A 15,268-nucleotide genomic window follows, 5' to 3' on the forward strand; every position below is an offset into this window, starting at 1 on the left:
CTTAAAGGAAGGATAAATGGAAAGAATTAGTGAATAAGTGGAGTGAAAAATCGTGGGGGATTATCATCCTTTATTTTAATACGGACAAATAACATATAATTCTCTAACCGCTTCAACATGATGAAAGTTTAATTAACGGTCAACAAAATAATTAGCGACAAGAAAATTAATGACATTTTGTAAATATGAATAATTAAAATCGAAAGTTTGCTTTATGATAGTTTGACTTCTGAAAAATCCGAATTAAGTTCCTTAGCAGCTTAAAACCAAATGAGTTGGATTTCTATTGTTCACTTGCACTTTCTGTGGCATATTTTAGTTGGTTCAGATAATGACAGTTTAGAGAAAAAGGAGAGCATTTATTTAATGAGAAGACATATACATGCTAGGTATCTTTTTTTTTTAATACATAAGAGGATTAATCATTTAACTGTTGTAATTATATGTATTAATGGCTCAACAATTGCAAGACGTTACTTCATTCGTATCTATTCAGTTCCGCATGCTCTAGGGTCAGTAAAATCCATAATTGCTGCAATTATGGGGGTTAATGGTTCTTCGGTTTATGCAGCAGTTCCTTTTCTTCAGTTACGTGCCAAAGATTTAATAATGATTCTTCAAGTCACTGATATGTCTCTTCTTCTCACGCGCAGCAACATTAATGGACTCGTTAATGGATGCTCTTAAGTTCACGTGAAGAAGTGTGATTTTCATTTGTCAATTTAGAAAGGCACTCCTCTAAGTGGACCGGTTTCGAGAAGTGTTCGATAGAGTCCTATTTGTTTAGTTTTAATACAAATGGATTCGAAGAGTTGTATTTTGGGAGGTATAGATGGTGAAGCTACTTAGCACGGTTGGCATGAACTAATTGTGTTAAGGAGATTCGGTTAGCCGTACTTCACCTCATGTTCAATTTATTTCGAATTTACAGTATTAAGCAAGTCTATATTTGAGTTGTAACATCATCTTCAATTGGAGAAATTATATAAACATTGGCTTGGTCGTTATTATATTTATTCTCGGTTTTTTTTAGAGCTTTTTTTTATCTCTATTTATATTTTCTGATTACATAGTGTCGTGTTACCTATTTTCCCCCCAATACTTTACGCATATATTTTCCAACATTAACTACATTATACAAATTACATTCATCTCATTAACTCCAAGAAATTCTCAAATTATGGTATGGCAATCTAGAATTACCCAATTGATCCAAAATCAAAAACCAATAACTATCATCAGGAAATGATATACATAGCAAGTTAATTACTATTAAAAAAAAATCAAATCTTGCATTTACTCACACTCCTAAAATACCATGCTTTAGACATCTGTATAAACCCACTTCAGGGGGACTCATGACACATATCTTCCACAGTTGTCTTTAATAATCAAGCCCAAATTTCCTCTCTCTAATCCTTAAAAACACTGCAAAATCTTACCTCAAATAGTCAAGCCCACATACTCGGAGATGGAGAATGGTCAAGCCAAGCTTAGTGCAATGGCCATTCTATTGGTGATTACATCTTGTAGGTTTCTCTCATCTCTCGTTTATTACTATTATATCTAAATGTAGAACTGCACTAATGAATTTTCCATACTTCCCTTCTTTTAAGGTCTTGCTGTCTCACAAGCTGCAAAAGGACCAGCATATTGTCTTCAAGATAGCAAGGGAAAAGCTGATGTGTGTCCTGTCGGGTATCATCCCATTTTTTTACAAGACCAATGTTTCTGTGTTCTGTCGCAGCGCTTGGATTCCTTGGGTTGTATTCCAATGATGTGTCCTATTGGGTCTCGTATGGTCATCGAGCATGGGCAATGTTTCTGCGTTCCACCAAAGCGCCGGGATGTCTCGCCTAGTCTAGAAAGAGAGGGCGTTTGTATTCCAGAGTCTTGTGATATAGGGTATCATCCCATCCCTGAAGGTGGCAAGTGTAAATGTGATCCGAATGAGCACAAGGATATCTTGGTTGGTCGGGAAGGAGGAGTCGTTTGTATTCCGGAGTCGTGTGATATCGGGTATCATCCTATCCCCGAAGGTGGCAAGTGTAAATGTGTTTCGAATGAGCACAAGGATATCTCGGTTGGTCGGGAAGGAGGAGCCGTTTGTATTCCGGAGTTGTGTCCTTTCGGGTATCATCCCATCCCTGAAGGTGGCAAGTGTAAATGTGTTCCGAATGAGCACAAGGATATCTCGGCTGGTCGGGAAGGAGGAGCCGTTTGTATTCCGGAGTAGTGTGATATCGGGTATCATCCCATCCCCGAAGGTGGCAAGTGTAAATGTGTTCCGAATGAGCACAAGGATATCTTGGTTGGTCGGGAAGGAGGAGCTGTTTGTATTCCACAATTGTGTCCTTTTGGGTATCATCCCATCCCTGAAGGTGGCAAGTGTAAATGTGTTCCAAATGAGCACAAGGATATCTCAGCTGGTCGGGAAGGAGGAGCCATTTGTATTCCAGAGTCGTGTGATGCCGGGTATCATCCCATCCCTGAAGGTGACAAGTGTAAATGTGTTCCGAATGAGCACAAGGATATCTCGGCTGATCGGGAAGGAGGAGCCGTTTGTATTCCGGAGTCGTGTCCTATCGGGTCTCATCCCATCCTTGAAGGTGACAAATGTAAATGTGTTCCGAATGAGCGTTGGGATATCCCGATTAGTTGCACCAACAATCACGATTGTCTCTCTATTTGTGGCCATCCGAAGGAGCCAAAATGCTCGGCCCGTGCCGAGGGCAAATGTGTATGCCGGTGTAACCATTGATTGATGCGCATTGCGAGTGTGTCCGTATTAGGATAGTAAGCAAGAATAAAAGGGAATAAGAGAGAGGTGAGTTGTATGTGTTGGAGATTTTCATGCATCAACTTAGCTCTTAATAAAATGGGTTGATACTATTGAGTATACGACTTATTTTGGCAATCTCGAAAATTTCCAATGGTCGAAATCGATGGATTTTGGGCGTGACCATCGATTACATTGTAGTATTCAATAACCCGGTGATCAAAAGTGGTTATTGTATTTCTTATATACAAGCTAATCTAATGGTTGACGACTAATAAGAGAACAAAAATTTCGATTTTTGCTTTGAGCTATGGATACTCGACAACTAAGCTGTTACAAATACATGAAGACCGTCCAATAAAAGTTTAGTTTCCTTTTTTTGGTCTGCCCCAATAGAAGGTTGGAAAAAGCTTATTTTTGCATATTTCCATTAAAATAAATGATTTCCTTTTTATATAAGATCTGAATTCTTATAAGAGATTCATAAATAAGGGGTAAATTCACTGTTTGAATAACATAAAATTGATTTTTGGATTTGAGGACATTTGTCGCAATTTCTGGATTTTGGTTGTTGGTGGTCTTAATTCATGGTAGGCGTCGGGAAAGGAGAATGAAGACAGAAGACAAAGACGAAGAATTCTTATGGCTATTGAAGAAAAACTATTCATGAATAGTAAAAAGACAAAAAAATACTATTCACCATAAATGAAGGAGGGCTATGAAGAGTGCTATTGAAGAGGAATGAAGAAAAAGAAGCCAAACTTGTTTTCCTTCAACATTTATTATCTTATCCTTTATTTGACTTTGTGTTTTAGCATTTTCATTATTGTACGACTCTCTTGCTTTCTCTCGTTCAATATTATCTACGACCGGCCACTACAAAAGGCCATGAAGTTCAGAGTAGTTATACACACGAAGCAAAAAGCATTTGCATTCCAATAAAAATTCTTCCTCCGATCCCCATTTTATCCAATTGTATTAAATTTTTTCAAAGTCATCGTTATTGTTTTGGTTCCAACATTTGATATCAGAGTTAGAAATGATATTTACTAGTTCCGTTCAATTGTGGCTTCCAAAGTTGAACTGAAAGAATTTCACCAAACCGGTCCGTCTAGATGAAGGTTCTTTTCAAATCACAAGATTTGTGGAATCTAGTTGAAAATGGCTATAACAACGTGGCCGATGTCAAAGCATTCGAGGTTTTAAGAAAGAAGGAGAAAGAATCTTTGGTGGATTCTCGGAAGAAAGATCAAAAGACATTGTATGCGATCTTTCCAGCCGTGAAGGAAACGATATTTCAAAAAGCATTGAGTGCGGAAACCGCAAAAGTAGCATGGGGTACTTTACAAAAATCATACAAAGGCGACAATTGTGTCCAACGAGTGCGTCCGCAAACGCTTCGAGGTGATTTCGAGTATTTACACATGAATAACTCCGAATCAATCTCGACATATTTTGATTGTGTGCAAAACCATCATTAATCAATTGAGAGTTAATGGTGAAGAACTCCACAATACACGTGTCGTAGAAAAAATCTTAAGGTCTTGACTGAAAGATTTCACTACGTCATCGTTGCGATCGAGGAAAGGCAAGATGTGTCAACCTTAATGTTGGAGTGATTGATGGGTTCATTCTGCTTGCATGAGCAAAGAATGAATCAAAAGTCTATTGGTTTAGTTCTCGTGCAAGCATTGCAAAGTCGAGTCGCTCCATCAAGTCGAGGAGGTCGAGATAGAGATGGAAATTCACATTTCATCGAAAAATTTAAAACACATGACAAATCAATAGTCAAGTGTTTTAAGTGCAACAAATAAGGACATTACAAATTCAAATGCCAGGCAAAGGCTACGTACGAGCGGGTTGAACATACACATGCCACCGATGCTGAAGAATACATAGTGCTATCATGTAAGAAGGATGACTCGAGCACCATAGACACCAATATATGGTACCTGGATACGGGTTGCAGCAATCATATGTCCGGCCGGAAGGAATTATTCCCGCAGTTGGATGAGACGAGTTGTGGTGAAGTCAACTTCGAGAATAAATCAAAGATTATGGTGATGGGCAAAGATAACATTAATATCAAGTCAAAAGATGGTACTAATGTTGTTATTGCATATGTTTACTTGGTGCCAAGACTTTTTTGGAATTTTTTTAGTGTTGGGCAACTTTCAAAAAAAGGCCATAAAGTTCACATTGAAAATGGAGTTTGCACTATCAAAGGTGCGAACAATAAATTGATCACAACGGTGCATATGACAAAGAACCGGATGTTTCTCATGACTCTTCGGACAAAAAATCTCTTTAGCTTTCAAGCAATGATGAAAGACAACTAGTGGCTGTGGCAACTTCGGTTCGTTCATCTAAATTTTTGCAGACTAAAATTATTGGTTCAGAAAAGATGGTGACTGGCATGCCTTTGATCGACGGTCCAGACCGCCCATGTAAAGAATGTCTCATTGGAAAACAACATTGAGAATCATTTCCAATTGGAAAAGCTAGAAGAGCCAAGCAGCTTTTGGAGTTGGTACATACTGACATATACGGTCCTATTGAGGTTGAATCATTCGGACAAAAAAGGTTCATGCTAATTGTTGTGGATGATTTTACTAGAAAAACTTGGGTATATTTCTTAAGAGAAAAATCTGAAGTATTTGGCAAGTATAAAGAATTTAAAGTCTATGTTGAAAAATATAGTGGTTTTAATCGGAAGACGTTGAGATCGGAAAGGGGGAGAATTTACCTCCAATGAATTTGACAAATACTATAAAATTCATGGAGTAAAACGTCGATTGACCGCCACCTATACACCTCGGGAAAATGGTATAGCAGAAAGAAAGAACAGGATAATTTTTGAAATGGCAAGAAGTATGCTAAAAGCTAAAAATTTGCCTAAGAAGTTTTGGGCAGAAGCTGTTGCATGTGCTGTATTTGTACTAAACATGTGTCCAACAAGGAGTGTTCTTAGAAGAACCCCGGAAAAGGCTTGGAGCGGTAACAAGCCGGATGTTTCGTTCCTACTAGTATTTCGGTGCGTGGCATATCCCCATTTATCGGGATGAACAAAGAAAGAAGTTGGATGAGAAAAGCGAGAAATGCATCTTCATTGGCTACAATGATACAACTAAAGGTTATAAGCTGTATAACCCGATCACCGAAAAGGTAATCATCAACAAGGATGTCCAATCTTTTGAAAATGAAGCCTAGGACTAGAACTAAAATGGTGACCAAAAAAGCATCACCATTGAAGATGAACCATTGGAGAGAGAAACGGAAGAACCTCCATCATCTTCGACTTGTAGTACATCTTTACCAACAGCAGCTTCAGAACCACCACCGAGTCATTCACAACGAGCGAGGGAGATGCCAGCAAAATTCAGGGATTATGTTGTTACAAGAGACAATGACAGTGATAGTGACGGAATCATTGATGAAATAATGGTAAATATGATGAAGCAGTTGTATATGAAAAGTGGATCCACGTAATAGATGAAGAAATTCACTCCATTGAGAAGAATGACACATGGGTACTAACTTCTTTACCACCTGGTAAGAAGTCTATTGGTGTCAAGTGGGTGTACAAGACAAAGTACAAACTCGAAAGTCGGGTGGACCGTTACAAAGCCGGACCGATTGTAAAGGGCTATAGGCAAAAGCCAAGTATTGATTATTTTGAACCATTCGCACTAGTGGCCCGAATGGTTACCATTCGGATGATCTTAGCACTTGTAGCTCAAATCCATTGGAGAATCCATCAAATGGATGTGAAATCAGCATTCCTTAATGACGTTCTTGTAGAGGAAGTCTATGTGGAGTAACCATAGGGTTATGAGAAAGGGCACGAAAATCAAGTTCACATGCCGAAAAAGGCATTGTATGGGCTAAAACAGGCACCTCGTGCTTGGTACACGTGGATCGACGAGTATTTGTTGGAGCATGATTTTCAAAAGTACCCGTATGAGCATACGTTGTATATCAAGTCAAATACTAACGGTGACAACATAATTGTGTGTCTTTATGTTGATAACTTGATATTTATAAGAAGCTGTGAATAAGTGTTTGCTGAATTTAGGGAGGTTATGACAAGCCGGTTCGAGATAATAGTTTTGGGATTGATATCCTATTTTCTTGGCCTTGAAGTGAAGCAAACACATGATGCATATTTATTTCACAGTAGAAATATGCGAATGATATTTTGAAGCGATTGAAAATGGAATCGTTGAAACCAATTTAGACTCCCCGTAATAGAACGGTTAGAGCTGAAGAAAGAAGGAACCGATGAACTAGTAAATCCCACTTATTCCAAAAACATTGTTGGTAGTTTGAGATAGTTGGCTTCTATGAGACTAGATATTGCCTATGGAGTGGGAATTATTAGCAGGTTTATGGAAAAACCGTACCAATTACATTTGCGGGCAGCAAAAAGAATTTTACGGTATGTCAGTAGAACTCGTGACTATGGAATTTTATATTTTTGTATTGACAATTTTAGTCTAGTGGGGTACATAGACAGTGTTTGAGCAAGTAATACCGAGACTCGCAAAAGTTTTTCAGGATATGCTTTCTTTCTTGGATTGGGAGTAATTTCTTGGTCTTCGGAAAAACAGCAAGTTGTTGCACTCTCAATAGCTAAAGTAGAATACATGCATTAGCTTTAGCGACTTGTTAAGCAAAATCGCTTCGTAAGATGTTGTATGAATTGAGGCATGAGCTAACATGTCTTACTAAAATGATGGGTGACAATAAGTCGGCCGTTGCATTAGCCAAGAAACTTGGCAGGAGCAAATATATTGACATCAAGTATCACTATATTCGTGATCAAGTCAAAGGTGGTGAAAGTAAGCTAAATTTCTACATATCATAAGATCAAATTGCATATATTTAACAAAACCACTAAAGGCAAATTCATTCAAAAAATTTAAGATAATGCTCGGTGTTGTTGAATTCAAAAGTTAATTTTAAGGGAGGCTGTTTGAATAACATAAAATTGATTTTTTGGATTTTAACACATTTGTCACAGTTTCTAGATTTTGGTTGTTGTTGCCTTGATTCATGGTAGTCGCCGGTAAAGGGGAATGAAGACAGAAGAAGAAGACGAAGGATTCCGACTATTGAAGAAAAACTATTTATGAATAGTTAAAGGACGAAAAACACTATTCTTCATAAATGAAGAAGGCCTATTGAAGAGAAACAAAGAAAAAGAAGCCAAACTTGTTTTCCTTTGGCATTTATTATCTTGTCTTTTATTTGACTTTGTATTTGTGTGTTTTCATTATGGAATAATTGCACCAGAAGTCCTAAAATTTGTCATGTAAATACAAATGAGTCTTAAAATTTTTAAAAAGTTCAATTAAGTCCTAAAACTTGTTACGAAAGTGCATTTGAGTCCTAAAAGTTTCAAAAAGTTCAATGAAGTTACAAAACTAGCCACGAAAGTACAATCGAGTCTTAAAATTTTCAAAAAGTGCAATCGGTGGAAGGACTTGACTGAACTACGGCTCCATTTGTTTTGCTGAAAATAACTTTCCGGAAAACATTTTATGGATTTTTCGATGTTTGGGGGGCGAAAATTCTCTTATAGAAAAAACTCCTTCAAAAATATGAAAAATGTTTTCCTCTTTTTTGAGAAGAGGAAAACATTTTCCACATCTTTCATTACTCATTTCTTTCACATTTTCTTTATTTATAATTATTTTTTTACTTTCTTTTCATTTTTTTATATAATTTCAAAAATTCAGAATTTTAATTTTAAATTTTAAATTTGTTATCTTTTATCTTTTTTATTTTTATTTTTATTTTATTTTTTCCATTTCTTCTTTTTTCTTTTCTCCTTCTTCTTCCTCCTCCTCCTTCCCATTGCCTCTGCCCGCAGCTGCTTTCTCTGCCAACCGCCTACCATGGACCTCGGCGACGGCCGGCGAGCCCAAGGCTCAGCCCTGAGCTCCCAATCTCGGCAAGCTCCGCGACGACGCCTCTGTACACAAGCCTAACCCTCCCTCACCAATCATGAGAGCTCTGCTGAACCCTCTGCTGGCCGATTTGAGATCTGCGTAAGGAGAAAACACGCAAATCGTTGGCACAACGCTGGGTCAACAACTCGTAGAAGGATAGATCCGGCGAGGTGAGGCTCTGGCTCTGGCTTTGGTGACCGAGTAGATCTCGACACCGGTGAGATTGGAGGCGTGCAGCGTGATGCAGTTGAGGCCATGAGACTTGAAGGACGAGATCATGGAGGAAGCGTTGGACTTGCAAACGACCACGTGGAGCCTCCTTGACGGCCTCGAGAGAGGCTCGCCTCTCCAAATGCGGTGTGGCCCGAGCTCGCCGGCTTCAAGCGAGGCCGAGCAAGGGACTCGCCGGGAGCGGCTGAGCCTCGAGCTCTCTGGGCTGAGGGCGGAGCAAGGAGAGATGGAGGAAAGAACCGGTGGAAAAAGGGAGAAGATGGAGGAAAGAAAAAGAAAAGAAAAAGAGAAAAAGAAGAAAAGAAAAAAATTTAAAACCTAAATAATTAAAAAAATGAAAATAAAACTCTTGAATTTTAAAAACTTAAATAAAAATTGAAAAGAAAGAAAAAAAATAATTATTAGGTTATTCAAAAAATTAAAAAAACTATATGTGATGGAAATTGATTTTCCTTATCAAATGGTGGAAAATATTTTCCGGTTCGTTTCCGTGTTTCAACCAAACATTGAAAAATATTGTTATTTTCCAGAAACGATTCATTTTTCGCGAAACAAACGGAACCTAATATGATAAGTTTTAGAACTTGATTGCACTATTTGAAATTTTTAGGACTCGAAAATACTTTCACAATAAGTTTTAGGACTTAATTGCACTTTTTGAAACTTTTAAGACTCGAATGTACTTTCGTGACAAGTTTTAGAACTTTCAATGTATTTTTCCTTTTCATTATTGTACGGCTTTCTTGCTTTCTCTCATTCAATGTTATTTTCGATCGACCACTACAAAAGGCCGTCAAGTGCGGAGTAGTAATGCACACCGAAGCAAAAAGCATTTGTATTTCCATGAAAGTTTTTCCTCCGATGTCCTTTTTTTTTGTCCCATTATTCTAAATTTTTCCAAGTCATCGTTTTTGTTTTGATTCCAGCATGCACTTGACATTATAGCATGATCTGAGCTCCGAAACTTCAGAAGTCGGAAGCACAACCAAAAACGAGCCAGTAACGATATGTCCATTGCCCGGAAACTCACACCAAACACCAGATTCTCATCCCTATCTCTCGACAAGTCCATCAAGTCCCGGAAAAACCTCTCCAAGCCGACACCGAAACTCTGGCCTGACGATGTCAAGCGACGAACTTTAATCACAAACGATGAAGAAGTCGACGAATTGACGTTAGCCCATCCGATTCTGCGCAGATTGGAGTCGAGTAATAGTATCAGAGAATTCAACCAAGCCCATGCGCAGCTAGTTGTCACTCGTCTCTCTCAACACTCTCTTGCCACAAGCCGAGCCGTGAAGAAACTCTGTTCTTTGCGCGAGGTTGCTCGTGCGGCTTCGTTCTTCAGGTGTACCCAAGAGCCCGATGCTTTTCTGTGCAATACTATTATGAGAGCTTATGTCAACATGAACGACGCCTGTAGTGCTATGAGATTTTATTATGACGAGATGGTGGGGAATGATGTTTCACCGAATCACTATACGTTTCCCATTGTTGTGAAAGGGTTTGTGGGGATTGGGTCATTGACCGAAGGAGAGAAGGTTCATGGCAGGGTGTTAAAACTTGGGTTTGACTCGGATTTATTCGTGAGGAATGCGTTGATTCACATGTATTCGGTTTTTCGAAAAGCTGGGAGTGCGCGCTTGGTGTTTGATGCAGGGCCTGTGTTGGATTTGGTTAGCTGGAATTCCATGATTGATGGTCATGTGAAGAATGGGGAAGTGGATGTTGCTCGCGAACTTTTCGATGAAATGACTGAAAGGGACGTCTTCAGTTGGAACTCGATGATTGCGGGTTATGTTGCGCGAGGGGACATGGGTGAGGCACAATGGTTGTTTGATAGAATGCCGTTAAGGGACATCGTCTCATGGAATTGTATGATTGATGGGTGTGCAAGGATTGGAAATGTGTCGGAGGCTCGCAGGTTTTTTGATTCGATGCCTTTCCGGAATGTGGTTTCGTGGAATACCTTGTTGGCTCTTTATGTACGTGTTAAAGGCTATACGGAGTGTTTGAGTTTGTTTGATAGTATGCTACAAGAGGAAGAGATTAAACCCAATCGGGCTACTCTTGTGAGTGTTTTAACTGCATGTGCCAATACAGGGGACCTCAATACAGGCCACTTGGTTTCTTCTTACATGAAGGATAATGACATTGAAGCTGACACGCTGCTTTTGACTGCGCTATTAACAATGTATGCAAAATGTGGCACTATGGATTTAGCCAGGAAAGTGTTTGATCAGATGCCTGATAGAAGTGTTGTCTCATGGAATGCTATGATCATGGGGTATGGAATACATGGGCATGGCGGGAAAGCCCTGGAGATGTTCTTGGAGATGGAGAAGAGAGGTCCAATGCCAAATGACGCTACCTTTGTCAGCATATTCTCTGCCTGCACCCATTCTGGAATGGTTTTGGAAGGTTGGTGGTGTTTCAACCTAATGTCTCGGGTATACAAGATCCAACCTAAGGTTGAGCACTATGGTTGCATGGTCGATCTTCTTGCTCGTGCTGGGCTGGTGAAGGATTCAGGAGAGTTGATTAAAGAAGTACCTACCGAGGCAGGATCTTCACTATGGGGTGCTCTGCTTTCTGCCTGTAGGACCCATTCTCACATCGAACTAGGAGAGATGGTGGCCAAGCGTTTGATCGAGTTGGAACCAACAGATGTTGGGCCCTATGTGCTATTGTCAAACATGTATGCAGCCGAAGGTAATTGGGTTGCAGTCAAGAATGTCAGGATGATGATGAAGGCAAAGGGTTTGCATAAGGAAGTTGGGTCCAGCCTCATTCAACTTGGAGGCGTCGAATCTACAGAGTCCGCAAAAGATGGCATGCACCATCAGAGAAGTATGATTTATACAATGTTAAGTGAGATTGGTTCACAGATAAAAGCATCCTCTAGAGACTCCACGGCAGTAGAGGATCGAGAGTAGAGAGAGACTTGATCATATTGCTGGATTTTGTCGAAGATCCGTGTTCTGTATATTCTTTAGGATTGAAGGTGAAGACATTCTGCAAAGAATACGCCTTGCTTCTAAATGTACGCCTGTACAGCACATCTCCCAGATAAAAGAAAAATCGCAGTATGCAAATTCATGAGTATGCCCATCTTCGAGTTATTGAGAACTATTGCTGGAACACTACTTTGGATGAAAGATACTGTGGAAACCCTTTAAGAGGTTGAGTTAATCCTACAAGCATTAGTCGGTGAAATTAAAAGTTCAGAGCAGAAGTTGGACGTTAATATACATCAAGCAATCATCTCTTAAGTTGGAAGGTAATATGCTTATTGACGAGTTTGCCTGGAAGATGTTTTAGCTGTCGATGTATATATGTTGAACATTTAGCTGGTGTCCTCTCCTCCAGGTAAATAATATGTATTCTAAATTGATTGCTCCATCGCCAATTTGGACAAAAAAAAAAAAAGCATATAATACAGGGCTTAATCAGAACAAAAAAAGTTCGAGGGCCCGATTGAACTTTTGAAAAACTCGAGACGATTGATGCATTCGTCTGTTTTTTGTTGTGGTAAATTGTTGTAATTGAACGAAACGAAGACTTTTTGTTTGACTTTCTTCTTTTGTTGTAAGATAAATATGGTGGAAGATGAAACGTAATGGGGATTCAAATAAATCTAATTTATATTGGAAGTATATAATACACTTTTAGTTATTTAAATCATGGTGTGAGCAACATAGTTATGATTGGTTATGGGATAATTGACTAAACTTCATTCGTGAATCGTGGTTAACATAATATTAATTCTACTGACTTACTATACTTGGTATTTAATTTGTAATGGTAAGTACAATTAATTTTCTATTTAAAATCATCTATCTGTATTATTCAGTAAAAAGGTGGGCTTTGTGTCGCTTATTGGTATTTCTAAATTACCATTACGTTAAATAAGAAGACAAAAAAGGCCATAATTAACACATATTTCCAGTAACCTTCCACTTCATTCACTTCCTCACACGGCTATTCATTTTTATTCCTTTAGGGGAAGATTGGTCGGGAGCCGCATGTTAGTTCCATAGACCCACCCAAAAACTGTACCGCCAGTCTAGTCCGGTTCCCAAGTGAGTCCATGGAACCGGTCCTACCAAGTTTCACACCATCAGTGGCTTGTTTTCTAGCAAGCCATGAACCCGTCCCACCAAGCTTCTTTTTTTTCAGAAAAAAAGAATGCCTCGTTCTTAAATTTCCCTATTATTTGTTATAAAAAAAAATTCAAACGCGTGCAAAGAGTACTTCACTTTCCTCTCAGTACTTCAAACAATGATTAGATTGAAGAGCAAATGGCAGCACTTAGGGTTCTAACTTACAGCAAATGGAATCGACCGAGAGCGAGAGAAGGAGGTGAGGCAGTGAGCCGTGCTCGTGAGGAACAGTTAGGGGTGCAACTGTGAGTCAATGGGAATTGAGAGTCGAGAGACTAAGAAAGTTGCTTGAAAGAGATCGAGATCAAGATGAGATGAGATGACTGACGAGCGAGATTAGAGATTTATTATTTTAGCTTTCTTTACACACACACACACACACACACATATATATATAGAGAGAGAGAGAGAGTGTGTGTGTGTGTGTGTGTGTGTGTGTGTGTGTGTGTGTGTGTGTGTGTGTTCGGTTTAGGTGGGCGGTTCCACACCTGGAATCGGGAATCGGACCGGTTCTAGGGTGGCTCGATCCGATTTTGAATGATTCCCAATTCCTTTGCACACCTCTAATTCCTCTAAAAAAATTACCAAATGACATTTGGTACCAGGTTGGAAAGTAGTCACTCATTTATTGAAAAACTTATGGGAAAAATTTCAAAATACACATTTGATTGAACGCATTTTCTCCAAAGAACCTTAAAAAAGACATGGAAAAATTCCAAAAAAAAGCTCAAAGTGCTCTCATTTTCTCCAAAAAAGAGCCTCAAGTGAACAATGTTTTAAATAAGGGCATGAAGTGGCGTAACATGTTTCAAATAAGGGCTTAAATTGGCCATGAAGCTCAAAAAAGGGACCTGGCCTAACTGGCATTTTCGTCGTTTTCGCATTTTGATTTTATTTTTATCTTTTCTTCATTTTTTTTCCATTTTCTTTTTTTTTAAATTAAAAAAGAAAAAAGAAAAAAGAAAAAACACATACATACAGAGGCTCGTCACTCCATTGTCGGTGGGGGTCGGCAAATGATGGCGGGGCCGTCGGCCCCAGCCCGGATCCGGGAGAGGGCTCAACCCTCTCCTTGTTTTGGCGAGGGCCTGCTACCCCGGCCTTTGATCCCGCCAAGGGGGGTGGTGGTTGCTGGCTCTCGCCGAGGCGTCGGTGACCTTGTCGACCTTCATTGCCCCTTCCTCCCGATAGTGGGGCGGCGGCCTACCCTTCTTGCCTGTGTGTGGATGTGTTTTTTCTTCTTCTTTTTTCAATTTTTAAGAAAATAGAAAAAGGAAAAGACAAAAAAAATGAAAAAAATCAAATAAAGGGAAATGATGAAAATGCCCTTGAAATCGGGCCTTTTTTTAGACTTCATGGCCGCTTCGGCCTTTATTTAAATAAGGTTCACTTTAAACCTTTATTTGAGAAAGTAAATGCACTTCAAGCCCTTATTTGAAACAAAATTTACTTGGTATCCTTATTTGAGAAAATGAGAACACTTCATATCCTTATTTAGAATTTTTCTCAAAAGACACTTATCTCAAATGATCTCTTAGATTAGACCTCAGACCACATGTCATTCGTGTTCCCCTTTTTCGCCGTTGCATAGAGTCATTTTGTCCCCAATTAAACGCTAAAGTTTCTAATTTCTTGGCTAGATAAATCCTAATTTCGAATTTGAGAGAGTAGAATATGAAATTGTAACTTTAATTGAAGCAATAGAGAAACTCACATTTAAACTAAATTTTTGGGTGAATTTGTTTTGGAGAAAACTTCGTGTAAAAAAAAAGAAAAAACACTCTCCTGGAGATCATTTTTCGAGAAAATGATTAGTTTTTCTTTGTTTGGTGGCATGTGACCAAAATATTTTTTAGTGTTTGGATCTCATTTAAAAAGTGATTTCAACCTCATGATTTTATCTCAAGCAAAAAACAAATCACATTTTTTTTGTTTCTTTTATTTTTTTCTGTCTACCTCCATCATGACCGACCATGGTGGCCATCGGTGAGCTCGAGGCTTGTTAAATCCGGCGAGCCAAACAAACCTTGAGCTCATAGACCTCTAGCGAGCTCCTCACCGTTGACCACAACTGGCCGATCGTGGTGGAGGAAGAAGGAAAAATAAAAATAAAATGAATCTAAAAATATAATATTCGAATA

The 15,268-nt window shown here is 39.0% G+C and overlaps 1 protein-coding gene across 1 annotated transcript; it reads left to right on the forward strand.

Moving 5' to 3' along the window:
* Positions 1-9,916: 9,916 nt before the first annotated feature.
* On the forward strand, positions 9,917-12,168 carry LOC115743237 (pentatricopeptide repeat-containing protein At4g18840-like). Its single transcript, XM_030677969.2, has 2 exons — positions 9,917-11,929; positions 11,961-12,168. Exon 1 carries the CDS (start codon positions 9,972-9,974, stop codon positions 11,898-11,900), a length of 1,929 nt encoding a protein of 642 aa, XP_030533829.1. The 5' UTR covers positions 9,917-9,971; the 3' UTR covers positions 11,901-11,929; positions 11,961-12,168.
* The last annotated feature ends 3,100 nt before the right edge of the window (positions 12,169-15,268 follow it).

This window comes from Rhodamnia argentea, chromosome 3, assembly GCF_020921035.1.
Source record: "Rhodamnia argentea isolate NSW1041297 chromosome 3, ASM2092103v1, whole genome shotgun sequence".
NCBI classification, from domain to species: Eukaryota; Viridiplantae; Streptophyta; class Magnoliopsida; order Myrtales; family Myrtaceae; genus Rhodamnia; species Rhodamnia argentea.